The sequence below is a fragment of the Falco punctatus genome (genome assembly GCF_963210335.1).
Source record: "Falco punctatus genome assembly, chromosome: 8".
Lineage (NCBI taxonomy): Eukaryota > Metazoa > Chordata > Aves > Falconiformes > Falconidae > Falco > Falco punctatus.
Window position 1 is genome coordinate 24,841,548 of NC_137588.1, and position 19,179 is coordinate 24,860,726.

Below are 19,179 nucleotides of genomic sequence, written 5' to 3' on the forward strand. Positions count from 1 at the left end.
ATAATTAATTTCAGAGCATACAATTAGTCTAGTGAAGAATAGCCTTTGCAGCATACTACCTTCTTATTATTTCTTTATCATGCTTCCCAGCCCATTGACTCATTACTTCTCAGCTACTACATTTACATTTTACTCTTGGGTGAATCCACAAAATAATAAAATGATAAGATAACAGACTGACACTGCTCATTATGTATTGTAATAACCATAATAAGAGGGATAATCATATCACGCTTATAATTCATGCATACTTCATTGCCTTAAACTCTGGCCTGTACTCATTGATGATTTTTGGTTTTTTTCTTGGTGTTTGTTAGAATAATTTAATATTAAACAAAAAATATATTAAACAGTAATGAACAATTTATTGGAAAATGTAAGGGTAAAACCAGGATAAATAGCTATTTAGAAAACACTTCTGAAAAGAATATCTTTAATTAGAAAGATATGTCGTCATTAAGATGATAGACAAATTAATAAAAATCTGTTTTACTTTATAGCATATATTACAGTTAAAAAGGGACTCCCATGAGAACAAAAATGCATAAACCATAGTGTACTGCTTTTTTCCCAATACATAATTCATACATGCAAATGTTCTGCAGATATTTCACTATAAATATAATTAATTGCTGCAGATTCACAGATGAGGCTGTGTGACTCTGCATGCACACATTGCCAGGCACACTCGTTTATGTTGATTTCAGGCTAGAGACTCCTATGACAGGCATAATAGGTAGAGAGAGAGAAAAAAACCCAGCATTTAGAGACACACAGAGTCATGTAACATCTATGTAGACAATTCCTAACAGAAATGACAGCTTCCACCAAGAAATGGATGAAAGTGGCCTGAGGTAAATGAGGAAAGGTCTCTCATAAATACATGTACCGTGTAACACTGCATAACATTAGCATAATGCAATTTAGTTGAATTTATTTCATTGTCACTCAGCAATTATCTCTTTATGCTGTTGCTGATTATAACTATTGGGAAAACAATAAAAATGGGGCGGGGGAAGTTTTAATGATTATATTTGTTACTAGCTTTCCAGGGTAGAAGCTCTGGTGCTTTTGTTATTGAAGCTTTTATAAAAAGCTACAGAAAAGTTTACAGATAGTCTTGCAAAATGGGGATTTCAGGTTGATAAACATAAACATAGGGGTCACTTGGAAAATTCCAAGCAGGGAGGAACTACTTGGCTTTGGAGGAGGGAAGCAGACACACTAGATGATCTAATAGCCCCCTCTCTTTTCTATTCTGTATGATTTCATCGCTGATAACACAAAGCAGCTGTTGGCACCAAGTAAAATAAATTATGTAGTAAACAGATTTTACTGTTATTTCATAATCTCAGTATCAACATTGTAAATATTTGATCATATTTTTGTGAAAAAGTCGGTAAGACTATGCATTGAGAAAGAGGTTCCCCATTTCTATCTGGATTTTGAAATTCCTGTTTAACACTGTGTAAAAAAAAAAAAAGGAAAATTAGGAGATTGCATTTAGGGATTTATTTCCTATGGCATAGTCAGGTGTAGAGGATATGCTCTGAAATTTCATTGTAATTCTATCATCAATTTACATATCTGGTTAAACTCTGAACAAGATATTGAGTCCATACTCTCTAAAATCAAAATAAACACCTTGATTTTTTTTAAAAGCTTCCAATGCCATCAGTAGGAAATCAGTTAATCCCTTTTGAATACTAACACATTCTCTTATATATTTAGACATCTTCTGTTACTACCCAGATTCTAATGAAACTCTAAATTTATGTTGGTGTCTAAAAATTGCTGCCCTAACATACTCCTAGGGTAGAATTCTTGTATTTTTCGTGATTGTTGTGCTCTGTCTTGTCAATTTCTGTAACATGAAGTTTACAAGAATTCTCAGATTTATGACTTCACTAGACTTCTACAAGGTTCAGATAATTCCTTCAGCCTTCCTTTCTAGACCTTTTCTAATTAATTTGGTGGCTATATTTATTTTCTTAGGATTATCTTGTTTATTTGGAAATAGGTTCAGTAGAGCAGCATAAGCTTCGGTTCTTTCTATTTTGGTATTACCCACTAAATATCTGTTCAGAACACATTTGATTTTTCATGGTTTGTATTTGGTTCAACTTGATTTCCATTTTCAACTCTTAGAGATGGCACTCTAGGTTTCCGCATCTAGGTGTTCCCACACATCAAAAAAGAACTGTCACTTTTGAAAATCCCGTTTTTTTTCACATCAAATCAAGTCAAAAGAGAACTGGAAAAGGTGAATTTATGAAATTTACCTACTAGTTTGGAGGGGTCTCCATGCCTAATGTGCTGCACAGAAGAAAGTGTAAGTATTTGTAGATGAATGGGAAATCTGATACATTAGAAAAGCCAAACAGCAACCAAAGAAGAAAATCAGGATTTACTTTAGTAAAGCATTTCTTCAAATACTTATGAATACCGGAAAGCTCTCTTTTTGTTGTGTGATTTAAAAGCACAACTCATAACTATTCCTCATTTGGGTTATATTGTTTGGATAGCAAGGGAGAAAGCTTCTTGAGTTTTTGCTTTCCATCTTTTCTTCTTCCTGTTTTTACTTGACCATTTTTTTTTCTATATTCCAAGATTTTGACAGTGTCAGTGAGCCAACAGAGAGATGAAAAAAAATATGAATTAAGTAGCTCAGTATAAATAAGAAAAAGTAAATGGCCAAGATAAAAAGTTCATAGATTGAAATTTCCATTCAAATTTGAGTACTTGCTATTGACAGGGAATAGCAATTGACAGGAGCTGACAAATGATGGAACAGGACAAAAAAAAAACCACCTCCAAAAACCTACGTTAGTCACAAATTGCTTTCAGTAAAGAATGAAGTTTTTTTCTTCCTACCGAATTTGAATAAACACTATTTTCTTGAGTGACTTCTCTAAGTATGGAAGTTAACTACTGGAAATGCCTCAATTTTTATTTTTTTCTATACAATGTTTATACTATTGGGTTGTTTTGCTTGATAGTTTCTCTGGTTTATGGGGTTATTGATGTTGTCTGCATCTTCAGCAGCTTAAACACAATTTCTCAAAAGTAAATAGGACACAGATTCAATGAATGCTCTGCTTACACTAATGTTTCCGACACAGTATCTTTTAGAAGAAAATCTCTGTTTCAGTGAATTGTTACTTAAAGGCAAAAAAACCTTTCAATCACTTCCCCATAGTCTATGCATCAAAAACTGTACAAAAAGCATCTAAAACAAATCTCAATTTTTGCTGACAAATCAATATAAAATTATTAAGTTCCCTTCTTCAATATTATTCCCTGAAAGGAAGGGGAAAAAAATCTTCAGTTTCCAGTGAAGTCAAAACCTACCCATTATTCTTCAACACTCAAAAGCTTATTGCAAGTGAAGATGTGTGGGAACATTTTTTGTCCAGCAACATCTCTGTTCTTGCCATAAAAAGTTGCTTACTATCATCTTTCTTTACAAATTGACACCCTGCAGGCTTTTCTTGTATATCCTCTGAAAAGCTGTAATACTTGCTCTTCTGCCTTTTCCAAGCTTGCAGAATTTGTAGACCAGTATCCTATTCATTATCTCAAAATGTTTCCTAAGAACTGCTTAATTATTCACATCTTGTCATCTATTTTTTTCAGCTCTTTAATTGTGTCAAAAAAATCCATCCTACGTGTAAGCATGTGAAAATGCTACTGTTAGAAAAGAATCTTAACTCCACCTCCCTTTCACTATAGTTTGTTCTTCTTTGGTCACTGCAGATCTCATTAAGATTCCAAGAGATCATTCCTCCTTTAAAAACACCACAACTAAGATACTGCAACTAGGAACCTTAGCAAAGACTCGAGGAGTGAATGGGCAGAAAGGTAGATCTGCTTCTCTGTAAAAATAGATCTTCTTCTGACTTGGGGTTCATCAGTTTGCTCTGTCAAAGTTAGTGCAGAGCAACCAATGGAGACTTTCCTCAAGAGGCATGAATGCCTGGAGAATCCACAGCAAACGTGAGAACAAAGGGCAGATTTAGCAAAGATTCACTGAACAAAATCTTAGATCTTATCCAGATAGATGCTAAAACAAGCTTGCTCAGAAAGTATAATTTTTCTTCAGTTTGACTTCATCAGTTTAGCTTGCTGCTGTGTTATGCTGAAGCTGAGCTGTTCCGCTGCATTAGAATATGGGTGGTAACTAGCAACAGAGGTTCATTGTTGTAAGATTGCTCTATAGAAGAACTGTCTTTGAATACACAAAAAATAATTTGGAGTATCACTAGTCACCTATGAGAATTTATCATGGTCTATATAACAGGTAGGTTCACTAAAGTTGCCCTACTGTTCTATAATACCCCTGAGTTATCACGGACTCATCACAAACTCAAAGGACAATTGAGAGGATCAGCACTAATCCCATCACGCTGGGTGTGTGGTACCGATGCTGGTGAGCAACATTCTCTCTGAAGAGCCTTTACACACCTTTCTAATGGTTTGGGTGTCGTCGGCAAATAAGGTTCTGCAGTTGCACCATGTGTGCATCCCCTAATAATTCTTGAAGCTGGTGCTGAAATTGTTGAAGATTACTTGAAACTAGGCAGAAAAGCAGAAATCTCACTGGTCGAGTTCCAGCAGGTTTTGCAAAAATCGTATGAATAGAAAGAGGAGAAGGAAAGAGACACCAGGCAGTGCTGCCAGGAAGGGAGAGGCTGCACGATGAGCTCAGCAGCGATCAGTCCTGTTCAGCCTGTCGCTAGTCAGTCAGCACACAAATGCTGGCTGGCCAGCAAGCACTTTCTTGACTAGAAACCAGTGACTGCACATGCTGCCTCTGGCCGAAGCAGTAGTTGGGGGCTGAGGAGTGCTGTGGGGATAATGTCAGAGAAGTGTGTGTGGCTGGGAATGCAGTAGGAAATGGCTTTATTACAGGACTTGTGTAGTCAGAAGGAATACGGAGCTGGGTAGCTGGTGAGGAGAGGCTTCCAGGGCACAAACACACAGCAAATTAAGCTTTGGTAGTTGTGCTTTTCATGGAATACTTCAAATTTGATTTGAATTTAGTTCCAATATGTGCAATAATAACTTTGCTTTGAAAAATTTCCCTGTTTTATCCTCTTTCTTTCTCCCTCATTGCTCTCAAATTCTTCCACTTTGCAGAAAGACATAGAATTTGTTGGTTTTCTTTTATGTCTATATAGAGGTCTCTGTGTAGAAGTTGATCTGGACTTCATGGCTTTAATTCTTCCTACATTAATTAATTTATAGTTGGCTCTCTCCCATGTCTGAAAGCATTATGTGTACCTACTTTCACAGTGTGGTGTATAGCTTACTCTGCTCCAGGGCCTTCAGGAATTGCTTGACAAGGGAAATTGTCACTGCATAGTTTCTGAGGGCTGTAAGATGTTAGTAGAAGGAAATGAACCAAGGACAGCTAAGAGGATAACATGTGTTTTGGAGCTTGAACAAAGAGCCAGAGGAGCTGTAATAGATTTACACCCTCTGTGTCATTCATTGTCATTCATCTTAGTTGTTCTGATGGAGACGAACTAGCTTTGAGTTACTCTGGATTTTGCCTTCAATCAAAGCCAAGTACTTTTCAGCGCTGAATGCTCAACCACTGTTAAAAGGGCCCTCTACAGCTGTGAAAAGAAGTCCACACCACATAGCTATAAGATGCACTTATATATAAGCACTATAAGCACTGAAGTGCTGTTGCAAGCTAAAAAGAAAGTAAAGTACCTTAGGCTTTAACAGGAATTTCTCTATGTCCTTGAGAGTGTAGATGCATTGCCCCTCTTCAGAAAGATTCCCATTGTGGTGGATGAATCTCTACAATTACTTCTTATACCTCATCATTGAATTATGCTCAGAATTTCTAGTGTGCTGGCCAGCATAATGCTATGGAGAGCAACTGCCGTTTCATCCTGTTCCCTCTTTACCTGCTCCTATGGAGATACCTGGGAATATTTTTTTGTTGAAAGAAAACACACTGCAGAGTCAGCATTTTTCCCTTCCACCCCTGGACTTCCCTCTTGATCAGATGGAGATCTTAATTTTTGCCTGCAGCAAAATGTGATGAAAGCATTCACATTAATTTTAAAAGGATGTTAGATGAGATATATATGTAGATTGGTTTTGTCTATTGTTCCTTGCTTTCACCTTCCCTGTTTATCCCATCTGTTCTATGTCTGTGTTAAGTTTAGATCATAAACCTTTTGGAGGCAGAAATAAAACATCTTCTACAAAGCATCACCAGTGTATAGCCAATAGTAATGATGATGTATCTGGGAGAGCAATTAGTTCCTTACCACTATCATTCCCTACGTATTTTTCCTAATGTATGCCTTGTAATGTATGTAATACTGGTGGTTTTTTTTCCCCCACTAAGGCCACACATTTTTTGCATGTTTTCTGCTAAAATATTTGCAAGGCAAGTATTCCTCTGCAGTTTAATGCATACCACTATTGAAATTAAGGGGAAACACTACTGAGGATAGATGTGTTTTGGTTTGAATTTTCAAAAGGATCATACTTTTACACTTGCTTTATATTCAGAGACTTCCAGCACTCTTGTGTGTGTTTGCATTTATAATTCCCTGGGACTTCTTGGGTTTTGCTGGCACTGGCAGCACCAAAATACCACAGTAAGGGTTGTTTATGCAATCCTTCCTGCCTTACCAGAGCCAGGAAGTGCCAACACCCGAACAAAAACTTGACAGGCTTCAGAGTCCAAAGCTGTTCAACAAAGCTACTGAGCTAGCTGGATGCTAATGCTAACTGACCTTTTTTTTTTTTTTTTTTTTTTTAAATGTTTGCCTACCATTAGCACTGCTCCTAAAACAATGACAGTTTGTCCTCCTGAATTGTTGGCTGTCCTTGCAGACTATACCCCTGTGCTTACTTTTTCAGTGGGACAACCATAGCTCACCAGCTTCTTTGCACTGTTTGTCCTATGTATCCCAACTCATTTCATGAATTGAATAGAATCCTCAGGAATTCTGAGGAAGTCATGTCTAGTTTAGGCTGGGCTAATTAATTCTTTATGGTGTGACCGACGGCGAGCCAGTTAGGATGTTGAGAATCTTCCACAAGTGTAAAAGAGAACTGTCTTGCACGATGGTTTGGAAAGAAAAATACTTCTGTGCATTTTTCCCCCCCTAGTTTGTACAAATAATGTACAACAAAGTATCTTCAATTGCTGTGAGTATATAGCTGCTGAGAAAGGGACAGACATCCCAAGAAACTTCTTTTAAGGAAGAAATGGGTTGGGAGAATATGGAAGTCCATGGCAAATTACTGCTGCAAACACTAGTCCTGAGTATCAGCATTGATCAATAGGACTTATTTTGACCTCTTATACTGACAGGGGTCTGGTGGAGTTACATGACATGCAAACTGCATGATGATCTAGTATTTTAGAGCAATGTTTTTTACCTTTGCATGTAAGACAAGACTTGATCATCAATGTAAGATCATTACATAACCTATCTGAGAGCACATATAGCAACTTCTTTTTATAACCTGGTAAGTTAGTGTTCCATCTCTCCACCTGAGAGTCAGGTCCAGTTCAGGCGTTTGTATGTTTGTGAGCATGTTTAAGTGAAAAGGGAAAGAAAGGATTCATAGGTGACAAACCTGCAAGGGAAAACTGTTCTTTCTTAATAAGCCTCTGCCCCCATCCCCACCTTTTCATCTATAACTATCAGAAACCAAACTCCAGAACCAGGAGCAGAAGAGCCCGATGGTATTCCTCTTGGAGGAGAGAGTCATTATAGCAACACAGGAGAATATAATAGCAAAGTGACGCAGAAGGAAAAAAAACAACACTTTTTTCCATCCTGTGTGGGCTAGGGCTATAAATTAGAAGCCTGCAGCTTGCTGGGGTCTTGTGCTCTTTCTTCATGGTAGTCAGTCTATTCCCAGAGGGATGGAGTCCCAAGTCTACTACCTCAGCTTCTTTATGAGTAAACTCTTTATAAGCTTTAAGGAGTTCTTCCACATGAAGGTGATACCTCTTTAACTTTTTTAATAAATTGCAAGCATCTGCTTTTTTAAGGCCTAAAAAACTTTAGGATAGGTGACCCCATATCTCTGATCCCTCCGTGATTTAAACTAACCTAATAGGAATGGAGTTGAGGGCAAGGATTGGAGATGGGGACATAAACAGGGGCAGAGAGAACAGCATCTAAACAGTTGTGGAAGTAAAAATAATTAGGTGACCATCACACCCATGAAAAGGACTATTCATAAGAATTGGATCATCAGACACAAGCCAAGGCCAAATGACCTACCAGTGTCAAAAAATGTGTAATGCTTACTTTTTAGCGATAAAATAAATGTTCCTGGTGAGAAGATGTGATCTTTCCTAAGCAATGTTCTCAGCTTCCTGAACGTACAAAGTGAAGGAAAAATTGAGACATAAAAATTGACTTTTGGATTTGAATCATACCACAGTTGAACGGTAGACTGAAGAAAGGTCATTATCAAGGTCTTGTCTGTGAAGAGCTTTATGAGCAACTGTGACTGAAGCTGCATCTTCTCCTTCATTAACTGAAGAGGCTGAGCTCCAACATGAAGTCAAATAACAGCATTCTTCATGTAAACATGTAATCCCTGTAATTCTGCTCTGTTTTGAAAAAAAAAATAATAGAAAAAGCTCCTCCCTGTTTGGAGGCCTTTCAAATCCGTGGTCTTAGCCCAGACCCCCCTATCTGAGCTGAAGATGTCCGTGCCTACAAGTATGCTGTGCTCCCCCCCGCCCCTCAAAAGCGCCCACACGATCCCAGCTGAATTGGTGCATATATATGTTTTGCAAAAGGACTCTGTATTGGACATGCGCTCTTTTCGGAGTATCTTTGCCTCTAGTATCCTACTGAGAAATTAGTTTAAATCTCTATCTTACTATATCCTGCTAAGAATGTTCTGTGACTGGAAAGAAAGAAAAAATTGCGTTTAGAAGTGTAAAAAAAGAAAAAAATCAAAAGAATTTTAGAATCTATATTTTAAAAATAGATTTTTTTTGGTAATTTTTTTATTTTTTGGCAGAAGCTACAACTGGTAACAAGAATCTGTGCATTATACTAAGAATTTGCATTCCTGCTTAGAAGCTTGTAAAGATATATTAAAGATAAATGATGAATCTGCATTAGTCCTGTTAAATACTCATGTAAATATATCATTACCGATGATTAGTTTTAGTTATTTTAATTATTCAGTTTTTCAGTGCTCAGATTAATTTTACTTCTTTTGTGGGTGTTTGGAAAACCTGATTGGATTATGAGATGGGGAATATGTTCAGAGCTTGTCAGCAAATGCACAGTCTGTGGTCAAAGAAACTTCTGAAAGGTGTGATGCTCCGCGACAGCAGGTAAAATAATCTCAAAAAAAAAAAAATATGCAAAGAGAGAAGGGCTTGACAGCCAGCAAATACGTCAGGTACCTTCCAATACGGTGTGCTGTCTCTTTAGGTAACAGACCAGAGAACAAAAAGAGCGCATTTTGTGTTATTTATCAGGCAGAGATGACGTTGGAACAAGCTTTAACTCATCCCTAACGTAACGACCAGCGCGGCGGGGTGGGGAAAGGCCGAAACCGGGAAGGACTTGCGGGGAGCGCTACGGCGGGGCGCTGCCCGCACCCGGCGGCTCGGGCGCCGCAGCGGGAACCGCAGCGCTGCCGCAGGGCGCTCCGCGGGGTGCGGGAACCGCAGCGCTGCTGCAGGGCGTTGCGGGATGCGGCGGCGGCACCGCTCGGGCGCGTCCCCGTCCCTGGGGCGGGAGCGGCGGCGGCGCAGCGTGGCGGCCCGGGAGCCCCGCGCCGCCAGGTGGCGCCGTGACCCGCCGTGCTCCGCCGGCCCCACCCGCCCCTCCCCGGCCCGGCCCGGCCGCCAGCGCGGCGGGGGGGCGGCCGTGAGCGGCCCGTTCTCTCGGCGGGGGCGGCAGCCGGCCGGGAGCGGGGCTGTCCCCTGCGCCGCCGCTCGGGCCGGGGTGTCCGCGGCAGGCGCGGGGCTGGTCGGGCGGCCCCGGCGCTTGGGTCGGCTGGCACACCTGCCCAGCGGCAGCTCCTGCGGGGCTTCGCTCCGGGAACCGGGGCTTGTCTGGGGCTCCCTGGGAGAGAAAACAACAACAAAAAAAGCGCTTCCCCGCGTGCGGCTTTGCTGCTCCTGCCGGGCAGGCGGGACCCACCCGCGGAACCGTGCGCCCTTCTCCCCAGAACCCCGCACTGCGGGTGCTGCCGCCCGCACTCGTGCTCCGCGGGCTGGGGAGGGAGCCAGGCTGAGGCTGCAGATGGGCTGGAAGTAACAACAAACTAAAACTTCAAAAACTTGGTGAATTCCAAGCATATTTAATCAGCTAGCATAAAAAAATGCAAATCCCAAACTATAAATCCAAAAGGTGGTCGCAGGGTTTAGAAAGCGCTCGCCATTCTCTCAGTCCTCTGAGAAAAAATGATTAACACCCTTCATTACTAAAAGCGCTGCGCGGGCTTGGGTATTTACGGGTTTTTAGGTCCCCTAGGAACATGTGTTTGGAGGTTTGATGTCTTTGTGCCTCCCCTAGTGAAAATGGAAGCAACAGTGCTTTATAAACATCAAATTATACAAAAATGAATCAGAATTCATAAAACGATGCAATAAATACCGCTAACATCTGATAGAAATATTATCCCACGATCAGTGAGTACTTTCCAAAGTTTCTCAGTGGATTAAAGCCCCAGAGACCAGAACTGGAGAGGCAGTATTTTCATTTGGGTAACTTTCCAGCAAAATAAATACACATCGGTTTATAAAGAGTTGTTGTGAAACGCAAGATCTGGGAAGTATTTTAAATGTGTGAACGTTTTGGTGTTTATCTGAAACCCTTTTTTGGCATTACAATGTTTCTGACACGCATGAAATCCTAAGGAAGGGAAGAATGATAGGGACTCTGATCATTTTGGAAACAAGAAGTATACAAACCGGTTAACTATACCTGTGAGAATTCAAAGCTTTTATTGGTGTATTATCTCGTTTCTCTCAGGAACAACAAAAAACATTAAGCTGGCCCAAAACTGGAGAGCTAGCCTTGGAACCATAAAATCCAAAATTATTTATGTGTGGGTTTTATTTTTTTATTTTTAAATTTTATGCTATTCGCAACAAAATGTACGTCCTGTATGATCTTGTGAAAGTCATATAGTCCCTTTGCATCTCAGTTTTGTGTCTGTGAATGGGATCAAAAAAATGGGCTCAGAAAAATTGTTGTGAAGATGAATTAAAAAAATACCGTGATGTTATCACATTGCAGTAAAAGGACAGGATATAAACATCCTAACAAAATAAATAAAGGGTTTGTCTTCTTAGTCCCACTAGCATGTGAATTGCCATGTCTTGAAACAGCACAAAATGGACCCACAAGAATCTCAGTTTATCAGATTGACACTTTTCCAGTATCGATTTTCAGAAATAAGAAAAAACCTTTTCATCTCCTAAGAAAGACACTGTAACTGGGACATCCAGCTGGGCCTCTCTCTGAATTCCACAAAGTCACATCAGCATTAGCATTGCTCTCTGTGCTGAACAGAGCAAAAGAATTGAAGTTGCTCGACTCCGCTTTGTCAGTGTTGCATGACTTGAGGACTATTTTAGCAGGAAACACTGGGGCTTCCACAGAAGGCCATCAGCTAGAATGAATCACCCCAGCTCAACTGAGGATCTGACTTTTCATCTAGAAGTCAGAAACGGATTCAAAGCCAAGGAGGAAGCTTCCATTTTTACAGCAGATCAAGGGTGATGACACTTTAATGTTTTTTTTGAATTATGCAGTAGAGACACGACACCTCTTAGTTCTGATGATGTGTTGCACTGTGTTAATTTGCATGTACGTGGGTCTGGTCTGAGTGTCCAGCATTTACAAATAGTTTGTGATACATTGTGAATGAAGCTTAAATACATGAAATAATCCAAAATGGCAATGAGTTGTGATCCTGTCGTGAGAAAGACGTTTTTCTCTGTGTAAAGAAAATCAGATAAAAATAGCACTGATAGGTATCTGTTGATATATATATATAGTTTAAAGGTTTGGTTCATATGGCAAAGGATTTTTTAAAATTAATTAAAATGACTTATCTTCTGGTTCTATTAAAAATTTAGGACATCAAAAGTGTAGAACTTAATATTGTATAGTAGATTACAGGTAAAAGAGGCTATGCTCTTTGACTTATGTGCTTTCCTAAGGAAATAAGACTCATGTAATTCTTTTGCTTTCCCACCTCCTCCTTCTTCATCCCATATGCCATTACAACTTTTGAAGCCTTTGGCCAATTTCAATCAAAGGTGGTGGTGGAGCAGAGGTGTCATAGGTAGGATGGCCTGAAAAGTTGCATGCAAATCAGTAACTGAGAAAAGGTGAGTAAGCTGGTGTTCTGCTTGAGAGCCCAGTGGCTGGGGTTCAGCCTGGGCCATTTGGCCAGGCAGCGCGGGATCAAATCCGCTCACCCGCACGCATAGCACACACAGGGCGCAGAGGCTCTGCGACAGCTGGAGTTGTTGCTCTGGGTGAGGGATGGAGTAGGAGGAGTTTGAGATGTTGGAAGGACTTGTTAGATATTTCATAAGCTGCAGAACTTGCCTAAAATACAACTGAGTGTGGATTGAGAGGTTGACATTTCATAGTTGGGAATAGTTTTATTCCAAAAATAGGAAAATTTAGGGGCATTTTAGAATAGAAGCCTGAATGATGTATCCTTCACCCTTTATTCAGAACTTGCTTACAATATGCTTGAAGACTGTGCAATGTGGCCCTGAAGTCTGTAGAAATAAGCTGTCTGTTGCCTATGCAAATTAAACTTTTAATTTTTGTTTGCATGGCAAAAAAAAAAATATTTATTCTGAATTATCCACAAATATTTTAAAATCAATGGTTTGAATTTTATCAGGACCAACCAACCACAGCTGGTTGGTCAAGCTGGTAAAAAGACACCTGCAAGAATTCTTACTGCGCTGCACCCAAAGCAGGCTGCGGTTGATGTTTTCCTCACCTCTTTGTGGAGAATGGGAAGGAATGGCAAAAACTGCCCCAAAACTGAGATAAGAACATTGAAAGGGAATGTCCTAATGAAAGAACTGTAGCTGGTCAATACTTTTTAGAGGTACAATTATCCTTTTCCTTGCTCATCTGCTTGCGCAGTGAAGACTGTATTGGTAGATCCAGGGTGGTTAGGAACTGCATGGGATGGAAGTTCCTGATAAAAAAATGTATGAAAAGAAGCTGGATTCTTAACTACCTCCACCTTAGAATGAACATACTCCTATAATTCAGCTATTTTTTTGCCATCAGTGAGAAGACCATTTAAATAAAATGTACATGTACTAAATGGATCTGTAGAGCTGGACCAAAAAGAGGTGCCTGAAAGGTTTTATGAAGAATGCCGAAAAAACCTGTCACTGCTGTTAGTATGCAGTCATCTTCATTAGCTGGACATCTTAGGGTAAATTAAACTAGAATATAGAAAACTCAGAAAATACAGTGCTTATGTGGGAAAGGATTCTCTCAGACCTATCTAAACATGAAGAAAAGGTTATTGCTGGCACTCTACTCAAATTCATGGTGATATGTTTAGCTGCAAACACAGAAGATGTTTTTATGAGCAGTCTGGCCACATCTTTTGTTGACATGCATTGCCAATAGTGGGAGCATTGCCTGGTACATGTGAAGCTTTGTGAGAGGGGAAGCCCAGATACAGAAGTATGTTAAATTCCTATATGTTAATGTCAGTGGACAATCTTAGAATAGTGTATAGCCCTGTAGATTGTACAAAAGTGAATCACACTGAGCGCAGCTGTCGGGAGCAGCTGAGCCAGTGCAGTATATGGCTCAGCTGTAAGGATGAACAAGGGCACGCCACATTCAGCTATGTTTCAGTGGAGCGTTGTTACACCAGGAGAGCTACTGTAAAAATACAGAATTGTAGTAATTCTGCTGAAATAAATATTTAAGAATTTGCTGAAAGGGTTAATAGCCACTAAATCTAGAGTTGATTTAATTGATGAAAACAATCAAGTGCTTTTCATCTTGGTGGCCCATTAACAATGCCCGTTTATTTAGCCTTTGTGTTTAAGAGTGTGGCCTACTGCGACCTGAATTGAAGAGTCTTTCATTTGTGTTGCAAAGCAGTCAAGGCCATATGGTGGGGCTAAGGATGGTTACAACAAGGAGGTTTTGCAAGTAATTGGAACAGTGCGTGTTGGGGGTGAGGGGAAGAGCAAAGAAGTTACTGATTGAGAGCTTAAGCCTAGTCCCATTTCTGTAGCCCTAACACCCTGTTTGGGGGCATAAACCAGGTCTTTGGTTTGTTAACGTTTGTATGTGAATCAGGATGCAGTACCTAGCTTCTCAGCATCCACAGGTGATGCGCTGCCGCTGCTTCTATTTATTTTTGTTGTTTCATGTGAATCACACTAGGCAGATTCCTAGCAAATGGTTGTGGTGCCTTGCATTGCCTACAGACTGACCGCACAAGGCAGGCAAAGAACAGAAGAGAGTGAATGTTTGACACAGTTTTCAAACTGGGGAAGTAAGGCACAGGGTAATCCAGCCTCGCTCACCCTCTTGCCCACATTCTGTGGTGGATCTGGTATTGGACAAAGATCTCCCAAGACTCAAGCTAGTATCTTACCCCCCCAAAAAAATCCTTGTTCAAATATTCCTGACTGTGTCAAAGTAATAACAATTTCAGCAAAACCATGTCTGTCTCTCAGTTTAAACCAGTGCAAAGACCCCAAGTGGTGCAGACTACAGCAGTCTGCTTGGTTCTTCAAGTGAGGTGGATTAAATATATTTCCCTCCTATTCTGCATTGCATTTGATTTTTTCTGCCTTAGGGTAGAACTCCTAATGTCTAAATTAATCTGTAAAGTTTAAACAGGATTTCTCTTCCAACCCTCTGTGTCAGTGGACAACCATTGACTGGGTTTAACTGAATTGCCCTGAAACTCCTCTGACATGGCAGCACATACAGTGCTTCTCAGGCTTTTGCAGCAGTAGCCCAACTGTGTTTTCATCCTGTTTTAGTCAGTCCTGACCGCTGAGAGTATACCTATGATAAGGAAATAATGTAAAAAAAAAGAAAAAAAGAAGTAGAAATTAATATTGTTCCATCAATAGTCAGTGAAATCTATGACCATGGGCAAAATTATGGATTACTGCTTTCCCTAACATCCACAAAGCCACAGTATCTAGATTTGTACTGGTGCATGTGTAGGAAGTCAGCTTTGAAAGAAGAAAAATAAATCTTTTTGTTACTTTGTTGGGTATCTACTAGCCTTCAGAACAGAATTCAATGTTTACCTTCCTTCTTAATCCTCTACTTTGTGTAGTGCATAAATGAAGGAAGCATTTTTAACCTTGTATTTAGTTAGTACCGCCAGACAGCACAAGTAGTTTCAGTTTAAAAGTGTTTGTATGCCCTTGCTATGAACACAGAATAAGCAATTCAAAACAAACATTTCCATCAGTATGAAAAGTTAAGTTATTAGTCATTCAGTTTAAAGTTTCTTCTGCAATGCCATCCTGTCTGTATTGCACAACTTGCGCTCATATTACTAAGTTGGCTGAATATTCAATGTATTAAAAAGATACAAGCAGAGACTGCCCTGAGTGATGCTGATTTAAGATTTTTTTCCCTAAGAATTCTTCATTGATTCATTCTGAATACAGTAAATGCCTTCAATATAATTTTTAAAAATGAAAAAAAAAATTATGGTAACTGAGGCTTATGTAAAATATTCAAATAAAATAATTATATTTTTGAAACTCATTTTAATAAAAACCGAGCGTCATTTGCTCAACAATTCTCATGAATTGTTGGTGGGATCACTGCACTGTAAAAGTTTGTAGTATTAAATTGCAGGCTTGTTTTTTAAATTTAATTATAAAGTATCAATTTTGACCTTCTGCAATGTCAGCTTTGCTAAACAAATTAGAGCAGATATTCCAATGGAAGTAGATCTTTAATTAGAAAATATTCTGGTTGCAAATGGAATCAAATCAGTTTCAACCTTACATTAACAGTGGCACATGTTTGGGGATGACATTAAGCTTTAGAGCAAAAGACCTTGTTTGGGAAAGTTCTAAGTCTCTGCAAGGAGAGACTGGGAAGGAACTTGGAGATCAGCTGTAGCTGTTGCAGTTGTAATCAAACACTGTCTTAGCCAGATTTCGTCTTTCATCACTTTCAGGAACCGTCGTGGCAGAGTGCATTGCTGCTCGTCTTGCTGGCAGTCATCAGCCGTTCTCAGTAACTTGACACAACTAAGCTGGAGACTGTTGCAGTTGTAAATGCTGGAATGATACAGGCCCCTCTCCTCATTTCCTAGAGATTTTTTTCTTCTGGATGCTTCTCTCCCCATTCATGACTGCACAACCTACTTGTACCAACCACGTAGCTGTTTACATGAAGATGGCTACACTCTTGTATTTCTAGCTGTCTTCAGTACGATATGCGTTTTCTTTCAGATCTCATTCTTTCCTTATCCTCAGGCAAATCTCCACAAAATCCCCCCATTAGCTACCAGTCTTTTTTTCTTCTTGCTTGTTCTGGGTTTTTTTTTTCAGAAAGAAACTAAGTGTGCTAGTACCCGTAACCTGTCAGCTTAAGAGAGGCCAGCACCACATTCTTTGTAGTTGAACCATGAACTTCAGACCACAATTTGGCAGTTCTCAAAGCAAACTGTAACAGTACCATCACGTATCTGGGCCGTAGCAACACATTTCCCCACAAAGCTCAGAAATTTCATTTCTACTATCCTCTGACCATGCACTACCCTGGAGCCGTATTACCTTGCATTCTTCAGATATAAGTGCAGCCTGTATGCTTTTTCCACTGCGTAAACGCCAGTACAGTCAACAGAAGGCAGCTGATTTTGGCCATGGCCATTTCAGCTTTTCCAGATGCACATTCTTAACCCCCTCAAATACCTGATATTTCTGTTCTGCTCAGCTTTTCCTCTAGCTTTAATCTTCGTCCCTCCCACAGAAAGTTACCATTGTGGACACAAAAATATTACGAACGCATGTGCTTTCTGTGTTCATCCATAGTCATTCTAGCTCTGCATTAACCAAAAAAAAAAAAAAAAAAAAGCAAGCCAAATCAATGCAAACAATTCCCCCCCCCCAACCCCAACCAAAATTCAGGAGCTCCCATGCCTCTTTCCTGGAGTAAAAGCTGTCCCCTAAAGATGCAACTACTCTTTCAATCTGTGTGGACCATAAAGCATGTACAAATTCCCCAGAAAAAAACTTCTGAAGAGATCTTAACAGCTAGCCAGCAGAGCTGCAATGTCATTTGCATAATTGTCCTCTGCTCAGTTGGAATTTGGAAGAGCATCTGCAGTTACCTCCCATCACTCAGCCTGCACCAGGGATTCATGGCTGTACAAAGTCTGCCTTTGCTATTGCACTGGGATGCTTGTAAATCCTCAAGTTTTGAAATCTTTCTTTCCACTATTATCACCTTTAGCTTAGCTGATGCTAGTACACTGAGGAGTTTTGGTGGACCTTACATGTATGTTTTATTAATAAAACAGTGCTGAGAGTCAAAAATGCTTGTGATTAGTGTGACAAAGAAATGGCATCTGCTTTAATGCTCTGAGGATCAGTTCATCCGTGGGTGGAGAAGAGACACATTTGTCAGAGGCAAGCCCACTGGGCTGAGTGTTTGTTTTTTTTTTTTTACAAACAAGAGTGGATTATAGTGTGCTGCTGATGCCTACCTCTAGCATTTGGGAAATTATCTTTCAGAGAGAAAATATTCAAGTGGAAAAACGATAACTACTATCGACTAGAACGGGAATGGTTCCTGCTTAAGAACGAAGTGTACTCGGCACTGCTGGCAAAAGTACAAATCTAAGGATGTACGATGGGCCAGACAGGGAATTTGGTCTGGTTTTGTGGTTGCTGTTCTGTAGGGCGATTTTAGCACTGCAGTGCCTCCTGCTCCTACCAGATAAATGGACCCTCCGCCGCCAGGCAGAACCGAAGCCAAACGTAGTTTTCCAAAATTGTATCCCCGTCTCCCCTACAGCCCGCACCACTGCTCGGCGCCGAGAGGCACAAAGAACAGAGGCGATAACAAAGCACCACCCGGCTAATTAGGTCAGAGCCGAGCCGTGCGCGGATGCGACCACTGCAGCCCTCCTCCTCCTCCTCCGGAACGTGGAACCCCCCGCTCATCTCCTCTCCTCTCCTCTCCGCTCCGCTCCCGCCGGGCACCGCTGCCCTTCCCGGCGCCGCAGCGGCCCCCGGCCGAGCGGCGCCGCTCGCTGCCCGCCGCGGAGGCTCCCCCTGCCCCGCGGGGCTGCCCCGCCGCCCGGGCCGGCCCGGGGCTCGCACGGCGGGGCCAAGCGCCGCCCCTCGCCCCCTCTCTCCCGCCTCCCTCCACCCTCCCTCCCTCCCTCCGCCGGCCCTGCCCCGCCGCCTGGCACCGCCGCCGCCGCGCCGGCCCCGAGCGCTCCTCGCTCCGCCAGCCGGCCCGCCGCCGCTGCTCGGCCCCGGCCGGGCGGGGACTTGGCAGGAACTCCCGGGGAGAGAGCGAGAGTGCCTGCCCCCGCCGCCGCCGCTCCGTGTGGCTTCTGGGTGGAGGAGGAGGAAGGTCTGGGCTCGGCCGAGGAGCAGCAGCAGCAGCCGCCGCCGCCGGAGAGGAAGAGACAGGAGGGAGAGAGAGACGGAGAGGCGGCTGGAGCCCCCCAAAGTGCCCCCCCGTCCCTGCACTGCAGGCTACATTTCCAGCTTCATGGGCAAAGTGTGGAAACAGCAGATGTACCCCCAGTACACCACCTACTACTACCCCCAGTATCTGCAGGCGAAGGTAGGGTACGGCACGCCGGGCGGCGCGGCGGGGCTGCGGCTGGCCCCGCTCCAGGGCGGCGGGCCGGGGCCGAGCCCGGACGGGGGCTGCGCGACGCGGGGCACGGCCCGGGGGAGGCGGTCAGGTTGCACCGGGGGACGGAGACAGGAAAGAGGCGGCAGCCCCTTCCTGCCGCCCGCCGCCGCCCCGGGAGCGCCGCCGGGAGCCGCCGGGCGCCCACCCCTTCACCGGCTGCCGCCCGTGCCGGCTGCGACCTGTCTCCTTCCCCCTCGCCTCCCCCCGCCCGCGGTCCCTCCTCCTCCCCGGGGCTCTCGGCGTGTCTCCTCCTTCCCCGCCGCGTCCCCGGCCACCCCGC

At 42.2% G+C, this 19,179-nt stretch overlaps 1 protein-coding gene across 3 annotated transcripts in view; it reads left to right on the plus strand.

Annotated features, from left to right (window-relative positions):
- The first annotated feature begins 18,447 nt into the window (after positions 1-18,447).
- The window catches only part of RBMS1 (RNA binding motif single stranded interacting protein 1), a 146,396-nt gene continuing 145,664 nt past the window's right edge, over positions 18,448-19,179 (plus strand). For 2 of the 3 annotated variants that reach the window (XM_080399169.1, XM_080399171.1), the window contains exon 1: positions 18,450-18,824. In XM_080399169.1, coding sequence (XP_080255295.1) covers positions 18,750-18,824 — 75 coding nt within the window. In that variant the 5' untranslated portion in view covers positions 18,450-18,749. Of the gene's footprint in view, positions 18,825-19,179 lie in introns of all 3 variants that reach the window. The other variant, XM_080399170.1, reaches the window with a different exon arrangement.